Source organism: Hydractinia symbiolongicarpus, chromosome 2 (assembly GCF_029227915.1).
Source record: "Hydractinia symbiolongicarpus strain clone_291-10 chromosome 2, HSymV2.1, whole genome shotgun sequence".
NCBI classification, from domain to species: domain Eukaryota; kingdom Metazoa; phylum Cnidaria; class Hydrozoa; order Anthoathecata; family Hydractiniidae; genus Hydractinia; species Hydractinia symbiolongicarpus.
This window is the reverse complement of record NC_079876.1, coordinates 18,678,471-18,705,745: the sequence shown is the minus strand read 5'-3', so window position 1 is coordinate 18,705,745 and position 27,275 is coordinate 18,678,471. Positions and strand designations below refer to the sequence as shown.

Genomic DNA, 27,275 nt, shown 5'->3' with positions numbered 1-27,275 from the left:
GCTACAATACCTTTCCATGCTACTCTTTTTTAAGCCTTCTAAACAACTCTTACACATTCCATGACCACATGTTAGCTCCATAGCATTTCTCATTAGATTAAGGCAAATGACGCAATAAAAATCTCGTTTTACTTCTTCAGCAACTTCAAAATCGAATCCCCCAAACATTGCAATTCTTCTTTTTCTAAAAATTAACATCAATAAAAATAAAATATGTTAGATTCTATAAGTTTAGAATTGCACGAAATAAAATATTTTGATAACGCTATTCAGATGCCTTTTGTGTCTAATCTACCGGAACACGGCATCATACCGAATTGACTATATATAATTAATATTTCAGTGAGTTGCAATTCCAATATTTCACACTTTCTGTCGTACAAAATGTATGTACGCTTTTTTTGCAGCCGTCATAAATCCACCCTAATTAATGCATTAAATTATTATGTAAAAGATAAGAAGTTGCGAAAGAGAAATAGAAAGAATATTACATCTTTTCACTTTTACTCTCATTGAGCTAGGCTTTTTGTTTTAAAAATTTCTATTTATTCAGCATTAAATAATTAACTTTAGAATGTCGATAGAAACAAAGCAGAGTTATAATGTCACACAATATTATTCAACATAAAACACAATTCTGTTACATTTCTTAATTTAATAGCTGTCAGTGCATTTCTAAGACGAGTTTTATCTGCTATCCTTTTGTCTATCAAATTCAGAATGAAAATTAAAAAAAGTTAATCCATTAGAGATAGGAAAATGCCGATGTTAGGACAGACCCCGTTGGCACTTTACCATTCCACGTCAAATTATAGGCCATCCACGTCAAATCAACGATAGAAGAGTCTATAAAATCCGTTAGCACCTACGAATGTCCGGATCCGCCCCAACCCCCCAACCCCCCGCCGTGTCCCCTCCCCATGGGTCCCCCTACCCACCCTCATCTGTCGTGCCTTATAATTTATAGTGTTATGTGTGTCTATAATGTCCTCTCGCCAGTGTGGTAATACCATCTTCCAAAATTATGCGTTTATCATCATCGGCATTGAGCGCCAGTTTGTTTGTTTTCACCGTGTGAACATCATGCTTAATCGATTGAAAGGTCATTTGGGTTCTGTAAATGTTCTCACCCTCAAACAGACATCTCTTATAATCGGCGAAACCTATGGTCTCCCTCACCACGCATTTCTTCACCCCCTTACATCTCTTACCCTCCCTACCACATAGCTGTTTGTATGCGTATGTCTTAGCTCTTAGGGCGATGAACTCAGTCATCACCTTACCACCCAACTCGTCCTTCATCAGCCCAATGATCTTTTTATTCAAACCTAATGGTAGAGGTCTACCATCTTCCTTATCATACCCAGATGTGTCAAATCTCACAGACACATCGTTCGCGATATCTTTGTAGAAGTCGTCTGTTTTTATGTGGTAAACGAATGAATCCGTATCCATGTAGCAAAGCTTCACATCATCACCATATTTCGGTCTCATGAAATCATGGTGGAACTCATACATAACCATCTTGGATAGATGGAGGATTGTGGGGCCGAGGTAGATCGGTTTGTTCATCTTGATCTTGATCTTGGACATCTCTATCCCCATCAGTGTTTCCGAGAAATGGATTGCACCCCTGAAGTTTGGCTTCATCACCATTTTCTCATAATTCTTTTGGTTGGTGGCCAAACGTATATCCTTCTGTCTTCGTTGATTCTCCATTGTCTTACCAAAGACGGAATTGTTCATCAGCTTGAAGAAATCCTTTTCAAAGTCATTCTTCGACTCCGTGCGCAGCTGTGTATTGAAGTCGATGTAAGGTTTCAACCATGCGCTCTGATCAAACCTCAGTACCCTATGAACCTTATCCAGAACAAGACCGTGATTCAAAGCTTGAGCAAGCGCACGGATATGAATCACATAGTTCTTCTTGTCCGAAAGACATGGTGTCAGCTTCTCGACACCATTGATAACCTTCCTCTCAGGCATGAAAGGAAGATCGTTATGTGCGTCATGAAGATTATGTGGATATCTAACATCAACCTCAAGCATGTACCCCTTTTCACCGTTTTCCACAGCCAACTCTGAAATGAGTTCGGGTGTAAATTTACCGGAATCATCCCACTCAAACCCCCCGGTGGGCATCTTCTGTATCATAGCCCATCCATACAGATTGTTAGCATCAAGATACTGTAGATAGGTTGTATCTTCCGAAGTATTATACATATCACCCATATATGGATTATTTGCCTTCGCGTGTCTGTGAACGGCCTGACAGAGACCACCCCTAATACCCATCTCCACAAACAGTAACATATCCATATCTGACAACAAATCCAGCTTAACATCTGTCTTTTTCAGGCATGCCTGCCAAGCTAATCCGGGGGCCGTGTAAAAATGAGCGGGATCTAGTTTATAGTTTTTCAAACATGTCTCTCTGAATGTCTCAAACACATCACTCAGAAGCAGAACATCCGTCTTGAGATAGATATCATGATAAACGCCCATATTTTCAACTTTCATGTCCTTCCACACCTTCTGGGCATGCGCATAATCAGCGATGCTGATACCATTCATGTTCAACTTGCTATAAAAGTCATCTTTCGAAGGAAGCCTGGTTTCATTAAACCTATCGAATGAATCAACATACTCATATGGGTATACACCCTTCCTTCTCATTATGTTGAATTGCTCATCATTGAAGAATTTTCTAAGGTTTTTACACTGATCATCGGATAGATTGTCAGCCAAGGAACCTAATCCTCTTGACATAAATCTAAATGAATCGATGAATCTCAGCTTTATCTTTTTGTCTTTGGTCTCACCATTTTTGTTGGTGTATTCACCAACCTTAACATCGGTAGAGAAAGAGATATATTTCTCTTTATTTTCAGCGATTACACTCATACCACCTTCTCCATACTTCTTCGCAAGCTCTTTGATAAATAGATGCGCATCATATCCGCTCAGATTATGGAAGACAACCGGAATATAATTAGGCACCTTGTAACGGAGATTACATTCCATGTGTGCCGATCCACGAAACTTTCCGGTAAAATGACAGTGATCCCTGACCTTGATGTCATCATCACCAAATTCTCTAATACAGATGTGGCAGTTGGTGGAATTTTCATATCCATCAAGTTCTTCATCGGTTAGATCTTGCATACCAAGTTGTGGAAACATGTTGTATAACCTTTTCGCCTCGGAAACCACATGATCCACAAAGCGCGGAACACAGTCATCACCACGGTAAAGCTTCAGAGGGTCCAAAACTTCACCATGAGCATATTTACTATAACAACAGAATCCGGTGGGGATATGTTTACCAACTTTCTCGGTGGACGATCCACACTCTATCTCTTCAGGTTTTGTAAAAGCTTCAAAATCGGCATACATGATGAATGGGGCTTTGAGCTGGTACTGACCGTGGGTGAAGGTTAAGGTGCTACCCTCCTTAGGGAGTTGAATATTAACGGCATCGTTATTCTTACAATACTCAAAGTGCTCATCCCTTTTACGTTCGCTTGGAAAACCAGAGAGACAATTCAAGCAATAATGCTCTTTATGTTCATGCTTTGAGTTGGCCTTGCTCAGGACACCGCTCAGGTTCTTAACAGCGATATAATGCCTCTTATCCCCTTCACACAGTAAAAACAAAACAACCGTCTCATCCCGGTCAAGATGCTTCGACTTTCGACACATATAGACACCCTCTATGTCATCTTTTGTCAAAACATGCACGGCGATATCAGGGTTCCTTCTCTAAAATAAATCTATCTTGTTTAGAGCCATTGGGAAAGTTAGACCACCCCAATTGCACTTGTCTTCAAACTTCTTAAGGTTTGAGATTCGTTCAGGATGATTATCAATCTTATCATGATTGAGAGCAGCGATAACGGCCCATTTGAAGCATTCTTCATCCTCGTTATGTGGGTTAATCACAGATCGCTTTCCACTGAAATTCTTGGGTAGCGGTAAGTAAGAACTACCTCTCGTTAATTTTAGCTTATGAAAGTCCACATGCATATGCAAGATTTTATCGATTGTGAACCCACTGGCGGGTAGAGCAGGGTTTTCAATCTGCTCGATTATCTTATTACGGATCCGATCAAAAACATTAGAAATGTCATCGTTGGAATGTAATACCTCCATATAGCTATTGAACGCTTTGTCAACATATACACGTGGGGCATCGGTCGAGCCGGTGTCCTCCTTTACCCATTTCACCCACAGTGTAGCCTGAGTCTTCAGCGACTTCTTCTGCCTGAGCACTTCCTTCATCAACCTCTTAACGATAGGCTTAAGCTGTTTGAGAAAGACCTTGACATTCCTCTTCTTACCATCCGAGTTTATCTTGAAACGTTTGTATGAACGGTCAAACGCCTCCTCAATGGGAGTATAGGGGTTTTCCTCTTTCACCTCTTCCACCTCTTTCACCTCTTCCTCTCCACTGCCCTTTTTATACAAACCCATGATCTTATCCTTCATGGTTTTGAAAGCTTTTGTTGTTTTATCCTTAATAGCCTTAGGTACATGTTTCAACCAGTCTCTCCATTCAATCAACTTGCTTTTCAATATAGGTCTGGTTTTAGCCATTTCTTCCTGCTCAAAAATATCCATGTCAGAGCCAGATCTAAATGGTCTAGGTCTCGGTCTCGGTGTTGGTATGGGTACAGATCCATCGGATCCTAGAAAACTCCCCAGAGATTTGATTGATGTAGGTGGTACATGTATGGCGGGTCTAGATGTTGGTAAAGGGCTGTAGAGTCTAGGCGGTCCGGTGTATCTAGGTGCCGGTGTCGGTCTCGACACCGGTCTAGGTGCCGGTCTCGGTCTCGGTCTCGGTCTAGGTCTCGACACCGGTACGGGTCTCGAGGGTCTCGGCATGGGTACCGGTCTAACCGGTGCTGAAACGGTAGTTGGTCCCAATAATTCGATAATCTCGGCCTTTCTGAGCTTTGCGTAGCCATGTAGGCCGCGTTCCTTAGCGAGTTTTCTTAATTCAGCAAAGGTATTTCTCGAAGTCATGCTTGCGTATGATATACGAATACAGAATCTTTAACCCTTTTTTAAAAAAAAATCGTAAACCGTGTTGGAGGGTCATGAGTGTCCTAGTTTGTGGTTGCCACACCGTGCTAAAATTGTAGTAAAACACGCTAAAACACACAGAGTGCCGATCCACCGTGGGTGAGTATCCATCGACACCACGGGATTTTTTGTTACCCGTCCGAGTAACAAAGGCCAGGAATTCGCGGAGATATCCATGGCGTGCTAATCGCCAACCTCAAATACGATCTATAAAATCGGGTTAAAGATTCTGTATTCGTATATCATATCCAACCATGTCTTCACCGATCGTACGCGCCCTCACCTACAGCAGAGAATATATTGATGACTTTAGTCTTTTCACGCTCCCTGATTTAAGAGCCAGAGCGAGGTACCTTGGCCTACATGGATACTCGCGGCTCAGAAGGGCTGAGCTTATCAGATTATTATTATCGATTGATCTATCGCATTATTCCCGCCGGATAGCAATCGAGAGTGTTCCGACACCTAGACCGACACCACCCACCTACAGTAGAGAATATATTGATGACTTTAGTCTTTTCACGGTCCGTGATTTACGAAACCGAGCGGGTTTCCTCGGCGCATCTAGATACTCGCTTCTAAGAAGGGACGAGCTTATCCAATTATTATTATCAATAGATCATACTCATTATAATGAGCCCGGACCCACCAGACCACCTCCATTTCAACAACCGGCACCTGGATCGGTACCAGCACAGCTTGACATTGATGAAGATGAGGACGATGATGAGAAGAGGACGACGAGGACAAGAGCGCTGATTGATCGTGATTTTTTTAGTGATGACGATGATGACCTAGATGAAGATGATAGATGTATCATTTGTCTTTCTAAAAGAAAGAGCGCAACCTTTGTTCATGATAGAACGGGACATTGCTGCTGCTGTTTATCGTGCGCATATAAATTGGAAAAGGGGGAAGATAATTGTCCCGTGTGTCGAGCGCCAATAGATTTTGTCATTAGACAATATTGAACATGAATTCCCGATATTTGTTACCCGCCCGTGTAACAAAAATCCTGAGGTGTCGATCGTCCCCCAAGACTGAGCAATAGCGGCCATATCTGCCGACCACCCTGCGCGATCCCCAGCATCATCTTTACCAGAAACAGGTAAAGATATCGCCCCCTTTTTCACCAACCTTGCACATAATCAGGAGGTAATTCTGTATCTTCAGGTATTAACATCAATTCCTCTTTTACAAAAGCCCGTCCGGGTCCGTCTTGAACATAGTACATTACACGGTTACCAGGTTGCGCTATTACCTCACGCAATCTATATGTGTTTTTCGACCATATTCTATCGGTTGCCCGTCTCCGCCCATCATCATGCTCTTCACCAGGTTGTAGTAGATATCTATACAGGCCATCTTTTGGTAATTCTACTTCAGGTGGATAATTCTCTTGATTAACCAGAGGCACCTCTTTCATTATAATAGCATCTTTTGGTTTCATACCAATCATCTGCGTCTTTGTATCGTTTAGCCTATCAATCAGTTTATACAGATGCTTAACCCATGTAGATGATACCTTTTCAGAATCATTCAGTTCTTGAGCATCTTGTATTTTGAATAAATTTTCCGCAAGTATCTTGTTCAACGCCTCAACAAAAGCTGTGTGCGTATGCTTATATTTTGTAGTCGCCCTTTTAATTTCAACCTTATGCTTCTCCAACAGCTTTGTCACATCTGCTTTGAATTCTGAACCGTTATCACATTGGAAAGTTTTTGGATAAGTTAATGGTCCGGCCTTGTAGATGTCTTCAATCATAGCGGCAACCTCTTTGGCTTTCTTAGTCCTCAAAGGTCGGGCTACCTTGTATCTGGAAGCAGCATCGATTCCCGACAAAATGTACTTATATTTATTACCATACAGTATGTCACCGGGCATGTACAATAAATCGAATTGATGTAAATCATTAGGGGTGGTAACTTCATAATGTGGTCTTTCAACATGTTTTGGGGCGGGTAAATGTACTTGCCAAAATGCTTGTTTTGATAGCCACTTCTTAATCTCCTTTGGTTTGAAGCCGAATCCTCTTAAATTCTGAACAGCCTTTTGTCCTTTCCATAAATTTTGAGGTTGATAGTAAGTCTCTTGAAGTTTTGACATGTTTTATTTATGCACACCTTTATTTATCTCCTTTTTGTTATGATGTGGTACGATAAAAGTGCTTAAAGTTTTTATATGTATATGTATATGCGTATATGTCGGACATGAATACCACACCAGACTACAAATTGATGAAACTGCGAGAGTTGCAAGAGGTTGCTAAATCCCGCGGAATTAAGTATATCGTGGGTATGAGAAAGGCTAAACTGGTTGAGGTGATTGAGAAGAATGATCTCGACCCATCCTACACCATCGATCCGGATACCAAACGGCAACGGTACGGATACTATTCAAGGTGGAGGACGAAAAACAGAGAGGCATATCTAAAAGCTCAAAAACGTTATAACGACAAAAGATCTAAGTGATTGTGCGCATTTTTGTTACTCGGGCGGGTAACAAAGGCCGGGAATTCGCGTTCAATATTGTCTAATGACAAAATCTATTCGCGCTCGACACACGGGACATTTATCCCTCCTATTATTCTCCAATTTATATGCACATGATAGACAGCAGCAGCAATGTCCCGTTCTACCATGAACAATGGTTGCACTCTTTCTTTTAGAAAGACAAATTATGCATTTGTCCTCGTCCTCTAGGTCATCATCGTCATCACTAAAAAAATCACGATCAATCAGCGCTCTTGTCCTCGTCGTCCTCTTCTCATCGTCGTACTCCTCTTTCTCCTCTTCCTCCTCTTCCTCCTCATCGTTGTACTCCTCTTCCTCTTCCTCCTCATCGTTGTACTCCTCTTCCTCTTCCTCCTCTTCCTCCTCATCGTCGTACTCCTCGACATCATCTATGTCCATATATGTCCATATTTCATACGGACCCGTGGCGACTGCATAGACGCGCGCTTCTATTATGGGAGTTCCATAGTATCCGAGTCCGACTCCTCCAGTGCGTAAGACACTTCGAGCTTTTACGTGTTCTATAATATCATCATAGGATTTATGATCAGAGTCCGGACCGATCCCCTCAAAGTCATCATATTGTAGTTCCAATATTTCGACCATGTTCAGTAATTCTTCGCAACAAGATCTGCTGGATGCGGAATTCAGGCATGGGTCTATTGTGCGGCCGAAATATTCGTCCGCCCAGGAGCCGAATCTTTCGAGGAACTGTCGGTTTTCGTCATCTGTAAATCTCGACGTCATGGTTGGATATGATATGATATGATATACGATATAGGAATTTTTATTCCAATTTTTATAGATCGTATTTGAGGTTAGCGATCCGCACGCCATGGATATCTCCACCCACCGATATTTGTTACCCGTACGAGTAACAAAAATGCGCACAATCACTTAGATCTCTTGTCGTTATAACGTTTTTGACATTTCAGGTACGCCTCCCTGTTTTTCTCCCTCCAGCCGGTACAGTATCCATACCATCCCCGCTTGGTATCCGGATCTATGGTGTATGACGGATCCAGATCATTCTTCTCAATCACCTCAATCAGCCTGGCCTTTTTCATCGCGCAAATATACTTCACCCCACGAGCTTTGGCAATCTCTCGCAACTCTCGAAGTTTCATCAATTTGTAGTCCGGCGTGGTATTCATGTCCGACATATTATGGCATATACATGTACGGCTAAAAACTTTAAGCACTTTTATCGTACCACACGAAATATGCGAGCGGTGTACATGCGCACATCACTAACCTTGATTTACGGTCCTTCTGAGGCTTTGAACCTCGTCCATTAGACTTTTTTCAAACTGGCTGCGAGTTTCGCTCTCCATCTTTCTGTCGGTTTTCGTCATCTTGTCCAGAGCTTCGTAGTATATACCGCTCAGGGTTTGAAATTCGATGTGACTAATGTCGTCATTATTCAGAGCCCGCGAGACGGAGTTTTCAAACACGGCGATGGTGGACGTCGCAACATCATATAATTTCATGACCTTGTCAAGTTTGCTCCGATATCTTTTAATCAGGGCCATGACGGAGCCCGTGAAAATGGTTCCGGACAGTGCTACGGCTCCCAATCCCACGGAAGCGGGGATTCCGATGAGCGTGGCACCGGTTACCACCGAACCTATGCCCGAAGCGACGGTTAGGGCCGTGGCGCTGGCATTTAAAAGCACCAGTCTGTGCAGCGTCTTGTTATATTTCTCATATTTTGTATTGAACTTATCACGTAATTTTCTAAGCTCCCCAAGTTGAGAGTTCACGGTATTAGTATTAAACTTGTCCTGCTCGCTCGAATACTCGGGAGCCGTGGGTAGCTTCGGATAAATCTCTGCCATTGTGTGGTTACTACAAAGAAAAAAACTTTACTCTAAATAACCTATATCCAGTTTATCCAGATCCTTGAGAGTTTCATGATAAGTATCACACAAACTCTCAAAATCTGCTCTACAGATGTCCCGAGTGTTCCAGGGTAGCGTTTGATCGAACACATCGATGGCATTTTGTACAACGCGATACGCGGCTCTTAATTTGTCAAGTTTCTCCCGATATGTTCCGACATATTGGCTGGTAACCGCATAGGAAGCCGAGCCCAACAGACACATGCCAGAATTCTGCATGTAATTCCCACGGGGACCGCCTAAATTTCTAATAATGGTCGCCGCGGTCGCTATCGAGCCGGCAATGGCCGCGGTTCCGGATAATCCCTCCAGAACCGACCATATGATCAGAGACCTCCAGCGTTCCTTCTCGAGGTCTTGGAACTTGCCTCGTAATTTCACCAGCTCCTCAAGTTGGGAATTGGATATATCCGTTTTAAAAGTTTCTTCTCTGGTACTAGAACTCTCTGCCATTTCTATTATATTAGGAAAAAAACTATCCTTTAAATAAAATAATGGCGGACATTGATATTGATCCGTTTGGTGACCATGGTCGACCTGACGAGGGTACCGATGACTCCACACCTCTGGTACCGAGGGAGCGCACGCGTGTGCAGATACACACACCTGATGAGGAGACATCATTCGGTGGAGGAACCTCTCTGCGCTCCAGAGTTACTAGTGAGCGGGTTAAATCGCTCTATGAGAAGCTAATAACTATATATCCAAACGAGAACCCGAGCGTGATACATACCGATCTGTTTGAGACTCGCGATGGTGAATTATACTACAAGGATGATAACAGACCGCTGACACATGGCGGATCTCTAAGGTCTACCGGTACCATTGCAGATATACTGGGCAAGAAAAGGCTGCGCAATTTGGGGTTCGATATACCGAAAGGTAGTATAACCCCCCGACAGGCCGCTAGGCTAAACAAAATAGAAGAGAGACTACCGTCACCGGATAAAATAGAGAATGCGACCGATATAGAATTAGAAACCATGTCTGGAGATGTTGTGAACAGTGCGGAAGATTTAATTTCATTGGTCAAACAACAATCTGTAGACCATGAAGCAACCCAGACCGGCGATCTATTTGAATATCCTATGCGTGAATTGCTAGGATTGGATAGATCATTGAGAAACATAAGAGGAAGTCTTCAGGATGAAGTTGCAAAAAAGGTTCAGCTCGAACAGCATATTGACAGAGAAAAAAACAAGTTGGAAGAGATGGAAAACACACCAAATATGACCGAGGAACAACAAAATGAAGCGAAAGAAAGGTTGAAAGGTTTGCAAAATGAGTTGAAAGGCCGGCAAGAGATTATCGATATTCTCAAAGGTAAACTTAACAGTCAAATAAAAAGCATCAGGGAGACAATCGCCAAAGTACTTGACAAAGAAACCACATTGGGTGAAAAGATACGAACCCTATTCCGTGAGCAGGGTATCACCATCGTCAGTGTACTAACGGCATTTGGTATGGTTATCGGCCTTCTAGTTGAAACTTTGACGCCTGGGGGTGGGGGGTCATCCACCGGTAATACAAAAAATCATGAAAAAACCGAGGGCGGTGCGAGGGAATGGATAAAGAACAAGCTGAGCGCGCTGGGATCTCTCCTGGGTAGATTAGCCGGTGCCGCAGCCGCGTCCCTACCCGGTATAATTGGATCCATCGTATCGTGGATCCTAAATAGAGCAAAGGAGGTCGTCGGTTGGTTGAGTCAAAACCTGTGGGCTTTGATAGTCGGAATCGGAGGTCTGATATACACCTACATGGTGACAAAGCGTTAGCTATTCCGAATATATGTTACATGTGTCATGTAACATAATACCCGCGGCATGGTACTATTTTTCGAAATACCACACGGCGCCTCCGACACCAATCATGCTTAGCGCGATAAATGCCAATTCCCGTTCATGCTGGCCATTGCTGGGTGTATAAAAGTCGCTCAATACGGGCCTGCGCGGAATATCTGCGAGAGGTGACCCTCCAAATACTTTTTTATATTCCCGCATCGCGTCATCCAGCTCCGTGAATTTACCCTCGGCCTTCTTCTCAAGTCTGAGCTGCTTATTGATAAAGTCAACCCTCTCTTGTCTTTTACGTTGCCATATAACCTGAGCCTTCTGCAGCTGTTCTATGGCTAGATCATGCCGCTTCCGTTCCTTATCTATCCTATCCTTTGATAAACTTGAAAAGAGGTAGCTTGATCCGGTGAAGGCCAAAGCGTTCGCGAAGGCACCTCCCAACATCATTGCAATTGAAGCCATGTTTATATAATCCGGTATAATATAGTGGCGTTATTTTAATACGATAGCCTCGGAGTCTATGACATCGGAGTCGTCTATTACCTCGGTATCGAGGTATTCCACCTTGGGTAAAATCCTCTCAACTTTCTTACGCTGGCATAAAACCCAGACCAACCATTCCAGTATTCGCAACATTATATATTTATAGTTTCAGGTATAATTTTTTGCTTAACTAGATATTCTCTTGTCATTTCACTTGCGGCGACTATGGCTACAAGCTTTCCGGTATCTTCCAGGTCAAACTTCTGAATTGAGGGTGGCGTCATTTTTAATACCTTTTTCCCGAGCATTGAATAGCCTACAGCGAAAACGCATACGACCGATGCTTTATAAATATCGTTGACTATACTTTTCTTATCCATGTCTTATATTTACTTCTAGATTATAATATCGCGATATTATCCCTTTATTCCATTTCAAGTTTACTCCTGGTTTTTCTAGTGTCCGATGGAGCTCTCGGTGGGGGATCCTTCACCTTACTCTGTGAGGTGTTGTTCCTCATCACCACCAACGCTCCAATTATTAGCATCACAATCACACCGCCGCCCATTATTGCGTAGTTGTTAACCCCACCCTTGGGAACATCTGTCACGGAATCCTCAATTACAATATCCTTAGGATCCTCCAACAGTGTCTGAGGTGTCGACCGCGTTGGTGTCGATTCCGTCTTCGCCTGCGTCTCTGCCTGCGCCATGAGCAGTCTTTTATAGTCTTCCCTCTGTTTGCGGTTGAATTCGGCCACCCTCTTACCAGCCTCAACCTTTTTAGGGTTCTTCGTTGTCACCTGAATAGGAGTCTGTTCCTCTGACATCTTTATTATCTATATCTATATTATTATTATTATTTGCGTTTAAATTTCTTCCAGCGATATAATGCCTACCTGTAATTAGACCCACACTGATTGGTGATAGTAGTGATCCGAACTTATAATATAAATCACATGTGAACCTTTGGAGTGCCGAGTTTAGGAATGGATCATTCTCCAGGTCATCACTCAGAGCTTTTTGATTTTTTATACCCAGGGCTGTACAGGCGCCCATGGAGTACATGTGGATTATCGACTGTCCTAAAGACTTAACCATTTGACCGGATAGTTTAGCCTCGTATATGGTGAACAGTTTATCCACCTCATCATTCTTGAGCTTCTGTATCTCCACCTCCGTATACATCTTACCAAGATATAACTTGCTATTCCCGGTCAGCACGCACTCGAGCAATTTCTGTCTCTTCCCATCATCCCGTTCATCGATAAAAATTAGGTTGTCAATTACCGTTTCGGCCATTTTCAATAGCCATAGGTATTTTTAATACAAAAAAGACAGAAACTAACCAATACCAGCAATAGCACTACAGCTATCACCAGTAATATGAAATTTATATATTCTATCATTATAGGATAGTACTGTAGTTTTCCTATAGATTTGTTACAAGAGTCTTGTAACAAAAAAATGTCCATTCTAGCAAATCACGTGAGTTCTTGGATGTTCCATCCTCATGACTAAATGTGTATATTTGCCATCTTTCAGCCTTTCCTTAACCTTCTGGATCTCCGACGATTCAATGACATCATTCTCTTCGTGGATGGTTGCGAGATCATGTCTGTCCTTCGGATACCACACATATAACATTTTTGCCTGCCTTCGTAAGTTCTTCGGTATCGCGGTGTATGATTGTGTGAGTAGCCACATGGTGTGGTTTCGATGCCGACCGCTGATGGCCAGCTCCAGAAGCGGTTGCCTCTTTTTGTCCAGTTTCTCATCTGCGATGATGTCGTCGATCAGGAATAATGTTTTGTACCCGGCACAGAAATCCGTCATCTTTTGAATCCATTCATATAACATACCTCTGGGCTCAATTAGAATCACATATCTATCCCTCCAGAACCAGTTACTCCCCATATATGTCTTGTTCCATCTTAATGTTGGACATATAATCACAATGAATTCGAAGTGATCAAAGTATTCACTCTCCAGCAGTGTTACTACGCGTTTGGATTTTCCGCAGCCAGTTGGACCGACGAATAGTGCCGTGTGAGGATCTTTCATGTAGTCCATCTTAATATAGTACATCCATAATTTCACCGTTTTGAATATTTAATTGAGCATCCATGATTAGATATATGTAGGCGTTTAAGGATCCCGCGGTTTCGGCCGTCTTTTCAACTTGAAGTGTGATCCCCTCGCTCGCATTTTCAATCCCTCGGCCGGTCCCGTGCAGTGAGTTTTCATCTATGGTTCTGAAATCCAGCCATAGAGCATATTTCGTGGTTAGGTAGTCCGCGACCTTCACATCATGTAGTTGCAGATGTTTCTGTATTTCACCGGCGTTGCTGTCCTTTTGCTTTCCCTCTGCGAAATACTTGCATATTTCACCATAATGCTCAAACGGTTGCATCCCCTGAGCGAAAAGTTGGTTAGGCTTACCCTCAACTATGGCGGATACCTTTTTGATCTTAGGATTGTAGAACCTACCGGTATCTCGTTTGTAAGCTTTCTCTTCCTCAAACAGAACCAATATACCCTTCAGGGACTTGCACGGTGTATTGAATGACCAATTCCACGTTGTGTCCGACTTATCCACCCTAATTTGTCTATGTCTCAGAAATCTGTCATAGAGTACGGCCATGTTTTGGTATTCATTTGAAATGAATCTGGCGAGTGTGGGTTGTGTCACAATCTCATATTCGAGAGATATGTTGGAGATTTTGTATTTAGCATCTGGCGCGGGTGCCGATGTGGCACCGGAAGGTTTGGTTGGTGTTGATAATACTACCCTGTCATAATTGTTGAATGTTATCTCATAACACAGCCTATTACCTAATCCGGCCTGATAATAAGGAATCGTGCTATCCAACATTTCAAAATCTAGTGGTATGGTGAACTTGTTTTTGTATGCATCATAGATTGCTTTGTCCGCTACCTCTGATGTATCTTTATCCGCGGCTCCAACTCTCAGTTTCATGCAATTTTCCGTGCACCCTTCATCAAAGATGATACCTTGTCTTATTGCATTTCTTTTTTCAGACTTGGTTAACCATAAATCTCTGTAGCACCCGAAAAGATCAAAGTCATCAATGCTCAGAATCTCGGTACCCTCGAACTTCATGGCCAACTTTTTAACAATTGCCCTCCCTATGTTAGAGACCAATGTTCTCTTCGTGTCGACTTCTGACTCGAGTTCAATGTCGAAACTTATTTTCGAAGTACCCGGAACAATGACATCATCGTTACCTAAATTAGGGAACCTAATCAGGAGTAACTGGTTCTGATCAATCTCACTTGGGTTGTGAGTGACAATTACTTTTTGATGCGTTCCTTTTACGCCATGTGCGATCCTAAGTGAACGCTCTGGGTTTAACTTTTTCCCGTATTCCATTCTATTCCATATTACTTTTATTTTATTTTACTTTAATTCGGTTAATGCTACGGTATCATCTGTCCGCCGTATCTCTTATGTGTAGTGTAACTGCTGTCTTCATACCACCCCATAGCACCTTACCATCCTGACCTGTGACTCTCATGGTAAGTGATTGAAGTAAACCTTTCTTTAGTTTCTTATATTGCGGATTTTTCGGTTCAATATATGTAAAATCACCACCATACTCGGATATATGATATGTCATCAGGTTGTTGCTATATTCACCATCTTTAAGATTTAACGAGTTATCCAATTCATTAAGATTAAAATGTAGTTCCGTTATACCCCCTAGATTGAATATTTTACTCAACTTAGAGTTTCTAGCTAGTTGTGTTGATTTTACATCACCTCTCACGATTGAATTCAACTCCCTCCCCGTGTAGTGCTGACCCTGTTGTAACCTAACCGTGGTAACTCCGTCAGCCAAGGGTATATCTATTGGAGCTGTAGCTACATATGTGACATTATCTGAAAACGTCTCCACGATCGCAACCTCCTTTGTACCATGCGAGTTGTCTATCGGTTGATACAAATAGATTTTCTTCTCGCTATTTACGTCCTTTATTGTGATATACATTATTATATTAGAGATTGTGAATATATTTAAATCAAAGAATGGATGATATTTTCAGATATAATCTGAATGCGGCATATAAGCCAAATGGAGGGCGGGATCTTCAAATATTGGGCGCTAGGGATCTGTACAAACAGGCCATTATTGTGTCTGAAAGTGGCTCTTTCCCCGCTTCCTTTCCTAATATTTTTACCAATTATGAACTTAGTCATAACGCGCAACGTATGAGAATTTGGAATGAGCAACCTTTTAGATTATGGCAAACCCAGCTAAATTTCGCCACTTGGTGCGCTTCAAGTGCCTGTGGGGTAAGTTCGGAACACCTGAAGGATGGTAGATCTATGGTCAGGTCAATATATCGTTTTCATGTGTATTATCACATTAGGCGAATCATTAAGCGCCTACAGACACCTCTACCCTTTGAGGATAGCTTCAATCGATACGACAATCCCTATTCAAATGAGGAGTTTTTAAAAATCTGCGGCGATTATGGAGTTGATCCCAACCCCATGAAATACAGGGGTCAGAACTTTTTCAGCTCATATCAAAAAAGACGTAAAGAATATCCGACTCCGGGGTTAAGTTATTTCACAAACGACTCCATGACGCGGTGGATTGTGGAAAAATCCGATGGATTTACAAAAACGGGCCTTGTGAAGATCTCGAGCAGTGTCAGGGCCTATGCATATCTTGTTCTTAGTTCTCAAGCCTCAGCGCGATCCTCCATCCTCGGTAATGATTCAAGTGCTCTGACCGCCCAAAACGTTTTTATGAATAACCTTGAGGACATTGTTAACCGTAGGGTCGATATTCAGGAGGACATTAAACGTTATCAGGATACGTTAAACTACGCTTCAAGTAAGGTTGATTATTCGGTTGGACAAGGTATTTATATGTTACCTAGTGACATGAATCTCAGAATTAAGACCGGTGTGGTGGGTTACAACAACAAGATTTTGATATCGGGTGAGGATCTTACCATCGGTATTAATCGAAAGGTCAATGTTACCGAATCACATAAGATAACTAGAAAGAAGCCGGTAACACCCGATCATCCTGATCATACCGATAAACACATTACCGTACACCACGTGGATACTACAGATAAACACATTACTACACCTTACCACAAAGATACTCCTCCTCCTACGCACGAAGATGAGAAGATCGCTCTTGTGATTGTTATGACAACGGGTTATTTCATATGGTATTTGTTTAGATAAAGAATGACGTCAATTAAATGTCAATCAAGCCAGAATAACAATAGAGAAACAATGCATTCCTTACATACCAAATATCCTTAGCAACGGCTACTTTCGTTTTGACTTTTTTCTTATGTAAACAACTTTCTGGTATGTAAAATATGTAAAATCCTATTGTTATAAGCGTTTGATTGACAGATGGTAGATAACAAAAACTGCTTGCGTGTTGTTATTTATAAAGTGGTATAAAGAGATGTAATCGTGAATATAAACACAATGGCTTTTCCAACAGTTGAAGAATGTGAACAAAACATAGAACAAGTTACTCCAATCATAAAGTGGAGAGAGCTGCCTAAAAACGATAATTACCTTGTTAAATATGTGAAAGAGATGGAAATATCAAGACCTGGTGCTCTTTCTGAAAAATCTATGTATGCGGAGGTTCAAGATAGAATGGGAAATAAATATAAGACATGGTTGCCCGCAAGACTTTGTGATGAATTAAAGGATTATAGTTTCAAGGGTGATGCCTTTGTCAGATCAAATGGTCTCAAACAATCTCAAAATAATCATCAAAATCAATTCTTCAGTTATGACATTATGTGGCGCTAAACCTTGCAATGTTGCAATCATCTTTACTTGTTTCTGGTAAAGACACACATAACACTATAAATTATAAATTATAACACTATAAATTATAAGGCACGACAGATGAGGGTGGGTAGGGACCCTTGGGGAGGGGAGGGAGGGGACACGGCGGGGGTTGGGGGGTTGGGCGGATCCGGACATTCGTAGGTGCTAACGGATTTTATAGACTCTTCTATCGTTGATTTGACGTGGATGGCCTATAATTTGACGTGGAATGGTAAAGTGCCAACGGGGTCTGTCCTAACATCGGCATTTTCCTATCTCTCCATTTATAGATATTATTTCACAGTCTCCTTCGTAGTTGTCTTTACACATTTTAAGCTGTATTATATCCACTTCAAAGGGAAATAAGTGGGAGATACTCTCGCAGCAAATAGAGCATACCTAGCTTTAGTTTACATTTAATGACGTCACAATTCACAAAGTTTAGAATGTCTATCGAGGGAAAGTAACTTAAGAGAAATCTTTGCAATTGTTTCATGACGGCATATTTCTATAACCTCAGCACTTTAAATTTAAAGATTGAATAAGAAATTTTGAATAACGTCAATTACTCAGTAGATCAACTTTCTTTTGCAGCAATTTCACGAAACAGGTAAAACTGTCCATTTTTGTATTTTCTTCTTCTTCTGTAAGTATATCTCAAGTATGTGCAATTACAATTGCAGGTACACTTTTGATTCTAACAACATTTTTTTCCGAATGTATCTGATATTATCACAATACTAACAATTTGGCAATAAATCTGTCTTGTCATTTTCTATTCTAGCTTCTAGCTTTCGTTCTACCAGTGTCCTGCTGTATTTCTTACACTAAACACACCAACTACAATATATATAAAACCAGAAGTAATTTTATCAAGATTCAACTACATATCGAAGAGGAAACTTTGACGTCTTCAAATCAGTATGTAAGACGCGCATTGAATCGTAGATAAAATATTAGAGGTTTTAACGCCTTTATTTATCGTATTTTTTTAGAAAAGATACAGCAGCCATCTTTCACATTCCATTACATGTACATTTTGTCTGTGTCCACAGAAATTCCTTCTACTTTAATGTAGAACTCATAAGAACCATTGTAGGCTGTAATTGTATGTCATTAACTGATAAAGAAAGATTTTAATAAAATTAATTCCATATTCTTTCCATTAAAACACAAAGAATTAATGAAATCAGTATTCACGTCATTGAACTCCATTCATCAACATGGTCTCTGATTCAATCAGCTTGCAATCTGACCGATCAAAAACATTTTAAAATCTCAAATTTTAAAGTATAACATGCTTTTATTGTTAGACACTAAATACATAATTTTACCATAAATGATTATTTCATGTTAAATGCTATGCTGCTTTTATCTGATTCATTAACAAAACAGTAGACTGTCCAAGAAAGGGGCATGAATCCTAACATTCTTGGTTATCTGGTTAATTTTATTTTTGAATGAACTTTTGTATCCTTAACTGTTCTATTCACTTGAACGAAAACCAGCTAATGCTTTCGCATTAATAATCTCTCTGCGCAAGGGAAATAGCTGCAAAATTAATACTTTGCGCTTAGGATGCAAAGAAGCAATTTCTAGAATATGTTCGATAGAAAAAAAGCCCTAAATCCGAAATATAACAACGGGGAAAGCTGGAAACATTTCCACACACTAACAAATGGTATCTTATCAATTGACCTTTAAAACTTTTGCATCTTTCAGCTGTGATGTGTAACTTGCAAGAGAACTTTACTCAGACTAAGTTATGCTGGCACATCAATTTACCATGGAAGAGAATCCGAACTGCGTATCTAATAAAACATCAACATCAAAAGTGTCGCCTTCTTCAATTACTATGACAATATATGTGTCTAGATGACCTAACAAGATTCCAATCACATCATACACGTAGAGAACATATATAAACGAATGTCCTGAGGATATTTCATGCAGGTTTGGTAGGAAGGCTTCCAAAGTGTTTAAGAAAAAATTTAGAAGGAGGTTAACAAATTAAAAATAAAAACACGTGATATAAAATCAACAATGTTCACATCATTATATTTTTAATTAGTTTTACCAACAATGGCATTTTTTCAATTATTTAGATATTTTCATAATTTTAATTCATAATTTTCTATCTTGGCTTCATTATAACAAGAAATCATAAAATATTTTAAAATGTTTTATACACCACCAATCTCATTTTTGTATAAGTAACGGGAGCATAACTTCCCGCATGTTCTGGTGATTGGTAAAATAAAAGTCAAAAATATTTAGCCTACATCTCCAGGGTGGTAAAATAACCACAACCGCCACCCTTCGATGCTAGCTGGCACAAAAAAATAAGGTAAACTTAAGATCAATTTGTGTTGCACAATGGAAGCCAAACCATTTGCCAAATTCCCCGTTCCCTCTATACGGCTAATTCGCAATGCATTATGGTAGTTGTATTCTACAGTTTTCCCTCCCAGAAGCGAGAGTTTGTAAATAAATAACAGCATTCTTTTTATTGTGGCGATAATAACAAAAAGCCGTTATTTTTTGTGATAATTTTCAAATCTCCTCAAGAAATTCATTATCTCCCTTATCCAAAACCCGTGTTATTGATGTAAACATTTAAATATTGTTAGTTAGTGAGGTTTTAGGAGTGAAAGAAGTCGAAATGGAAGTAATAAATAAGGATACAGATTTAGATATAATTTTAAGCTCTACAGATCTTGGGCCTAGCTTTTCTCAAAGCTCTTGTGTGGTACCAAGACCTGTTTTTAAAGAATTAACAAATGCCGAGAGGGACGAAGAAGTGGAGGAAAGAACACACGAAGATATAAGTCAATGGTCAACTGATCTTGCAGCTATGCCTTCGATCACCCAGGAGAAAATTCACCAATATTTAGTTCTTGGAAATAGCTGTGATAGCAAGCCGAAGGGTGCTACAAAGCATAAAATTCTTGGATACCAACTATTCAAGGAGAGCTACGTGAAGAAAGTGAGAGTTAAAAGTAATGTTATGGCTGAAAAATTAACTTTTCTTGTGAAATGTTTTGTAGCTGCTTCCATGAAAAGAGAAAAATATTCTGTTTATGTCCACCTGTGTCAAAGAAGTGGTGATATTTTGTATGCGAAATGTTTATGTAAAGCTGGAGCAGGAGGATGCTGTAAGCATGTCGCAGCAGTTCTATTTCAATTGGTTGAATACAAACAGTTGGACTTAAAAATTGTCCCTGATGACAAGACATGCACAGATTTGTTACAAAAATGGCATGTACCTGGAGAAAGTGCAAATTCTGCACCAATAAAATTTTCTGCAATGGCATTCGAGAAAGCAGACCTTACGAAAGACACAAATGAAAGTCGCAAAAGACCGTTGGTCACAGGAAATAGAAAATTTTGTTCTACACCACTGTTTGCACATGAGCCCTCAACCGAAAAAGTCAAAAAATTAGCGACAGACTTATTTGAAATAGGGCAAGGAACTTCAATGGCATATTTATTACAAGGAAATGACTATAAACCATCATCATTTTATGACACATCTATAAAAGAATATATATATATATATAGTGTACGAAAGTTTATAATTTTTAGTCATTCGTATTTACATCTGGTACCAACTGTGGTAAAAAATTAACTAAATAACAACAAATAACCCATATCTTATTGAGTTCAGCAGCCATTGATAGTTTGAAAACTGTTTGTAAAATTCGGTAATTTTTTATACGTTCGATTGCTCGTTCGACATGTACACGTACAGATGCTATTCTTCTAGTTTCGTTTTCCTCTAATAAACTTAGCTGAGGTTTTCCATCTAAAAATGGTGGAATATTTAATGTTACTCCATCAGGTAAATCTTCCTCGAGCTCAAATCCTCTATCAGCCATCACAGAATCCCCAGGCTCTAGCAAATCGTATATACCACTATCTTTTGTTATTCGTTTATCCGAAAAGCGTCCACCATACAAATCAGAGACAAATGTCACTGATCCATCAGGAGCTATTCCGACTAATCCTTTTGCTGTATTATGGTGTTTGTAATTTGAAAAGGTACTGGACTGTGTGCGATATGACGTAGGCATTTCCACAAATACTTCTGTACAATCTAATATGACACGGGTATTTGGGTAACTTTTTTGAAAACATTTCGGCATTCTATTTTGTACTGTTTCTTTTGAAGCCCATATTGGAAGCATACGGAATTGTGAATGTAAAAAATCTGTCCATGTAATCAATATTCTGCTTATGTGACTTGTCGACATATTAAATCGAACAGCCATATCTTCTAACAAAAGTCCACATCGAATTCGAACCAGTATCATAAAGAATTCTTCTTCTGCGCTCAATGATCGTGATCGGCCTCGTTTTGTAGAGTTTATATTTTTTGTATTTTCAGTGTTAGTATTTGAACCCCAATATATTAGTTTATTTGCAGCTGGTTGTAAATATTCTAAAACTGCTTTGAATAATTTATAAGATTCGAATCCGGTATAAAACTTAAAGTGTGCTTCATTGTGTTTAAACCGGTCAATTGAAAATGCTATGTCACTTATAGTGGCTTGTTGTTTTTCAATAGTTTGATCAAGTTCCTTTTCATGAATTCTCATACAACTAATTTCGGCTCTCAATTTTTCCAACTCTTGTTTTAACTCTTCCTCCACAGATAATTCTGCAGCAATGTCATTTGTCGTAGCCCTCACAGGAGAAAATAGTTGCAATTTACAGTTTGTACTGTTGAGAGTTTTTCTTGGTTTGCTAGCTGTTGGTTTGATAGTTTTTGGGACTATTGTGGGAACATTGTTCATATATGTCTTCTTTCCACCAGTGAAATGAACAGAGCAAACTCTATGCGATGTAGAAGGTACAAAATCCTTTCTACTGATCATAAAAAGCCATTTCTTTCGAAGCTCTGAGTCTTTAGGAATGACATAAAAAGATAAGTCTGGATTCTTCTTTGAGTTGTTTTGACAGAGAGGTACACAGCAAGTTATCCCTCCTCCTTTACTTTTAGCTTGCAATAAAAAGCTTGAACTTGATGAAAAGTTTGAGCCAATGCTTGCAGGAGAGCCCAAGTTTTGAAAAAAACTGTTGTCTTGATTAGAATTTTGTATATCGCTTTGGTTTTGAGTAGAATTAAGGATGAAGTGTACTTGTTCGGCCATTTTTGTTACTACGAATGGTTTGTTTACGTTTTCGCGGAATACAACTACCATAATGCATTGCGAATTAGCCGTATAGAGGGAACGGGGAATTCAAAACATGTCATTTGCATTCGCGATAACGTCACTTGGAGAGCCCTCTGAAAAACATTTGTCAGCTAACTAGCAAATTGTCGTGAATTAGTATTCATTTTTGTTTGTTATGGATTATCATCTTTTATCATCTTCTCCATAACAAGATTGTTATGGAAAAGATGATAAAAGAGCGTAAAAATTATATGCAAAAGACACTTTGCAGTCGTGAATGATATTACAATTAACATACACAATACTAGCCAGGGGACCTGGCGTCAACACTATGCAACATGTCGCTAAATGACATATGGAACGTTTGATAACGGCTGCAAACTGTATCACGCATTCAAGTGGAGTGCTTTCATAGAAATATAAAGTTTGTTGTAGATCGAGTGAAGCGCACACAACATTCAAAGAATCACTTTTCGCCAACTTTAGCTAACATAAAAACAATGTATGTATGTATTTGAAAATAAGTCAAAAGGATATAACTGTCGGTTTTACGCTGAACGATTATTAAATGTACAGTGATGAACTACTTCAACATATTTTAAAAAACTGTGTAAATCCGGTGGGAATATGTACAAGTTATAGACATCGAAGAGTAATACAATTGATAAAAACAGTTAAAAGTAAGACGTATAAAAGACGTATAATAATATTTCATATAGACAAATAAGTTTCCGTAGAAGTTTAAAAATTTATGGTGACGGTAGGCTGAGCACTCAATACGGGTAGACCATGTTGTACCATGCATATAGGCGTAATACCCATTTCAAAAAAACTTTAAAAAACCCCCGCAACTTCAGTATAAATAAAAACACAGGAAGGAGCCCATTGTTAACACCATGCTGCACGGTTTGTGCAAATACACTGTGTCGGACTTGAGTAAAGGCGTAATACTATTTTTTGAATTAATTTCATCGCAAATTCAACATAAAAAATACTGAAAACAGCTCTTGAGGTTGAACATAAACCCTGGGATAAAAAAAAAGTTGCAAACGGGAGATATAAAGATAAACATTTTGCTGACGTCAACAATGCCCGCTAAAATCCAAATTGTTTTTTAGAAATATGTATACCTTGCCTTCATTGCATAAATCTTCAAACGGTGATCAAGAAAAGTATAGGATCATGTACTTTTGACAAACGGTTACGGAAATATTGTGGTTTAAAAGTTTTTTGATGACGTCATAAACTCCTGCATTCTGAAATGTATTCGGGACCCAGGTTTGGGAAAATTACCCAAATTGGTCCCAGGTGGCCCCTTGTCACCCACGCGGTGAAAAACATTGACGTCACAACCTCGTTTTCAAGTTATTTGGCCTCGATGAAATAAAAATAGAGTTTACAAACCGTTGTTACCCTGTCATAGCAAAAACAATCGGTCAATATTATCTTATTTTCAGAATAATTTTTTGTGGAAGTTAATATATTAATCGTGACACCAGGCAGATCATTTTAAAAATCGTTTGGAAATGCGTTGACTCCCTGGGTACTTTCTTCGTATACATTTGAGTATACGGGCCGAGCCCGGGATTTACGGGAAATCGCGAACTTTCGGTTTCCGGCGATTAACCTGCTTTAATTCGGCGTCTCATCCAAAATGAAAATGTTTTTAAAAACTACAAGTCTCATCTTTTTTAGTGGTGAAAAATTCATTTTAAAAATCGTTCGGAAATGGGTTTACTCCCTGGGTACTTTTGTTGTGTACATTCGACACTACAAGCTGAGCCCGGGATTTATGGGAAATTGCCGGTTTTCGGTTTCTGGCGATTAAACTGCTTTCATTCGGCGTCTCATCAAAATAAAAACATTTTTGAAAACTACAAGTTTCATGGGCTTTAGTGGTGGAAAAAGCATTTTAAAAGTCGTTCGAGAAATGAGTTTACTCTCTGGGTGGTTCCTTTGTACACATTTGACTGTACGGGAAGTACAGTTAAATGGTGTTGTACAGGCGTATAGGGATAATACATTCTTGAAAAAAACTTTCTCGCAGACTCTGTTTAAATAAAAACACAAGCAACACTCCAACGCTAGCTCATGTCTAAGCGGTTAGTCCAGGTAAACAGTATCGCAACAACAGAAACGCATGAAACAGCCTTTTGTTAACACTGGACTGAGCGTTTAATACAGGTAAACTGTGTCGCACAGGAGTGGAGGCGTAACATCTTTTTCAAAAAAAATCCATTGCAGCCTCGGTTAAAAAAATTTCAGAAAACTGCCTGTCATTATCATGTTCAGTTACAAAAATACTCAGCACTTTTATTTTGCAACATAAGTTTTCATAGCAGCAATAAAATTGGTAGCTGCCTAACTGCATTTAGTATAAGAATTAAGAATTTGGTTGCAGACGAACTGTCTTTGGCTACTTTGTACTTTTTAGCAGCCAGATGTAGCTGAAAGAGGAGCTAGCTAGGTTTACCCAACTTACACATAAAAACAAATAATAATATACCAAGCTAAATAAAAACTTTAAAAGTATAGGAATAAAAATAAAAATAGCTATAGCTAGCTGTCTTAAGCACTTTGTTTCAAATTCTACGTTTTTAGCTAGCGAGCTAAACACTTAAAATTGGTTTGTTTAAGATAGCTAGAAAACGTGATGAAATAGTAACCTCAACATGTGGAAACACACAGAAAATAAATATTCCTATAAGTACAAAGTATTTAGAGAGAAAAGGATCAAAAGGACACCTACAAACCTCACAACATCACTGCTAAACCAAAAATGACCTTGTAAGTTAAGCGTGGGTCCTCCGTCGGCTTGCTGATGCCGCGAAGAACTTGGATTGTTTATTAGTGCCAATCAAGATTCGTGATTGGTTAATAACGCGTGAGCGGTAAAAACAAGGCCGTAAAAAACGGGATGTGCCGGGGATCTAAAATAGCTAAAGCAGCAGGCCGCGAGGATTTTCCGTCCGCCTCGCTACTTCCGACGCCATTTTGCAAAGAGACAGACGGAATACGGCTATTATAATAGAGACTAGTAGATAAATCAAGTTCTGTCATTTGAATTTTGATGACATCAGCAAATGTTTCAGTATATTGAACACTGCCTTCCACCAAAAAAAAAAATCTGAAAATGTATAAATAGAAGGTAAGTCATAATTTAACACAAAACGTTCTTAAAGCCTAACACAAAATATCAAATGTCAAATCGTATGAAATCCTCCCAACAAATCTTCAGACAAAACATAAAAAAAATGTCGTACAAGGTGTAAAATCTAGTTGGTAGAAAGTGACAACATTGACAGTCACAACCCAGACAGTTACACCAACAATAATAATAACGTCAGAAATAACACATCTAAAATATGTATACATCTTATTATGTGATTATCTTGAAAACTTCCAATATTTTAATCCAAAGGGTCGAAAAGAAAGGCTTGCAACGGTAAGCACAGATCTATGAAAATAAGTTGTTTACGCGTTTTAAACATTGTCTTTTCCCTAAATGCTTATACAACAATACAACCTGAACAATATCAAAAAGCCAAACTTAAACAAACACAAAACACTAAAAAACAAAATGTTAAACTTTGAAAAATCATTTATTCGGTTGCATACCATCCTCTCTGTGCAAAAATATGCACAAAATGTAAAAATTAATTGATTAACAATGTCTAATGATCCATACTGACTTTACAAAACATTTTAAACTGAAATGCCGAAAAAGCAATGAGCAAGGAGTAAATTTCAAATCAACAAAAATTAATTTTTTGAAAACATTGAAAGGTTTACAATAAATGTAGAACACAAAGGTTTCTGAGGAGCGAATCAAAATGAACAAAAATCCCTCCAATTGGCATGTTCTATATTGTCTTAACCCATAAAATCTTCCACAAAAAGGATATGAAACGCATCAAATTTAACTCAGAAAAAGCAGTCATCTCAGTGCATACAAAAATACAACTTGGAAAGTGTAGAATATCAAATTATTTTTTTAGTATATATATACTTGCATATGCTCCTCCCTCACAACAGTTAAACAGTTTCAGTCTGAACATTTAGTTATTTTTCAATCATCACCAAATATTTATTCCCGCAAAATTTTGTGAAATTCTTAACAAAAACAAAAACGTGAAACCGTGGACTTTTCTTCCAGCAAAACTGACATTACTTACAGTTAGTTTAAATTTTAAAAAAAGTTTATAACACAAAATATAAAAGAAATCAACTTACGCAGCAGCTCACACTCTAATTGTACAAAAGTTTGTTCTTTCAGTATTTTGCATGTGCTCTTTTTCCTCAAAAGTTTACACAGAATTTAAAAAACAGCAGCTGGCAACACAAACAACAAAAGCAGTAACCTTACCGTATTATTATAGAGATGTTTAATAAGTACCGCTGATGTATAATACGTTACGTCAAGATTGCAAAACAATAAATGAAAATAGCAAATCGATAAAGGATGGATTCAATAG

The 27,275-nt window shown here is 39.3% G+C and overlaps 2 protein-coding genes across 7 annotated transcripts in view; both read right to left on the bottom strand.

The window, feature by feature from the left end:
* Positions 1-27,275, bottom strand: part of LOC130629852 (TNF receptor-associated factor 4-like) — a 57,341-nt gene that overhangs the window by 29,895 nt on the left and 171 nt on the right. For 4 of the 6 annotated variants that reach the window (XM_057443224.1, XM_057443222.1, XM_057443219.1 and 1 more), the window contains exon 2: positions 11-184. In XM_057443224.1, the coding sequence (XP_057299207.1) occupies positions 11-168 (158 nt within the window). In that variant the 5' untranslated portion in view covers positions 169-184. Of the gene's footprint in view, positions 1-10; positions 185-18,192; positions 18,598-27,033; positions 27,112-27,275 lie in introns of those variants that run through there. The other 2 variants (XM_057443220.1, XM_057443221.1) reach the window with 2 other exon arrangements.
* On the bottom strand, positions 19,109-21,936 carry LOC130629884 (uncharacterized). Its single transcript, XM_057443262.1, has 3 exons — positions 21,261-21,936; positions 19,409-19,503; positions 19,109-19,246 (listed from the first exon to the last, which is right to left on the bottom strand). The coding sequence occupies exons 1-3, from the start codon at positions 21,934-21,936 to the stop codon at positions 19,109-19,111; spliced, it is 909 nt and encodes a 302-aa protein (XP_057299245.1).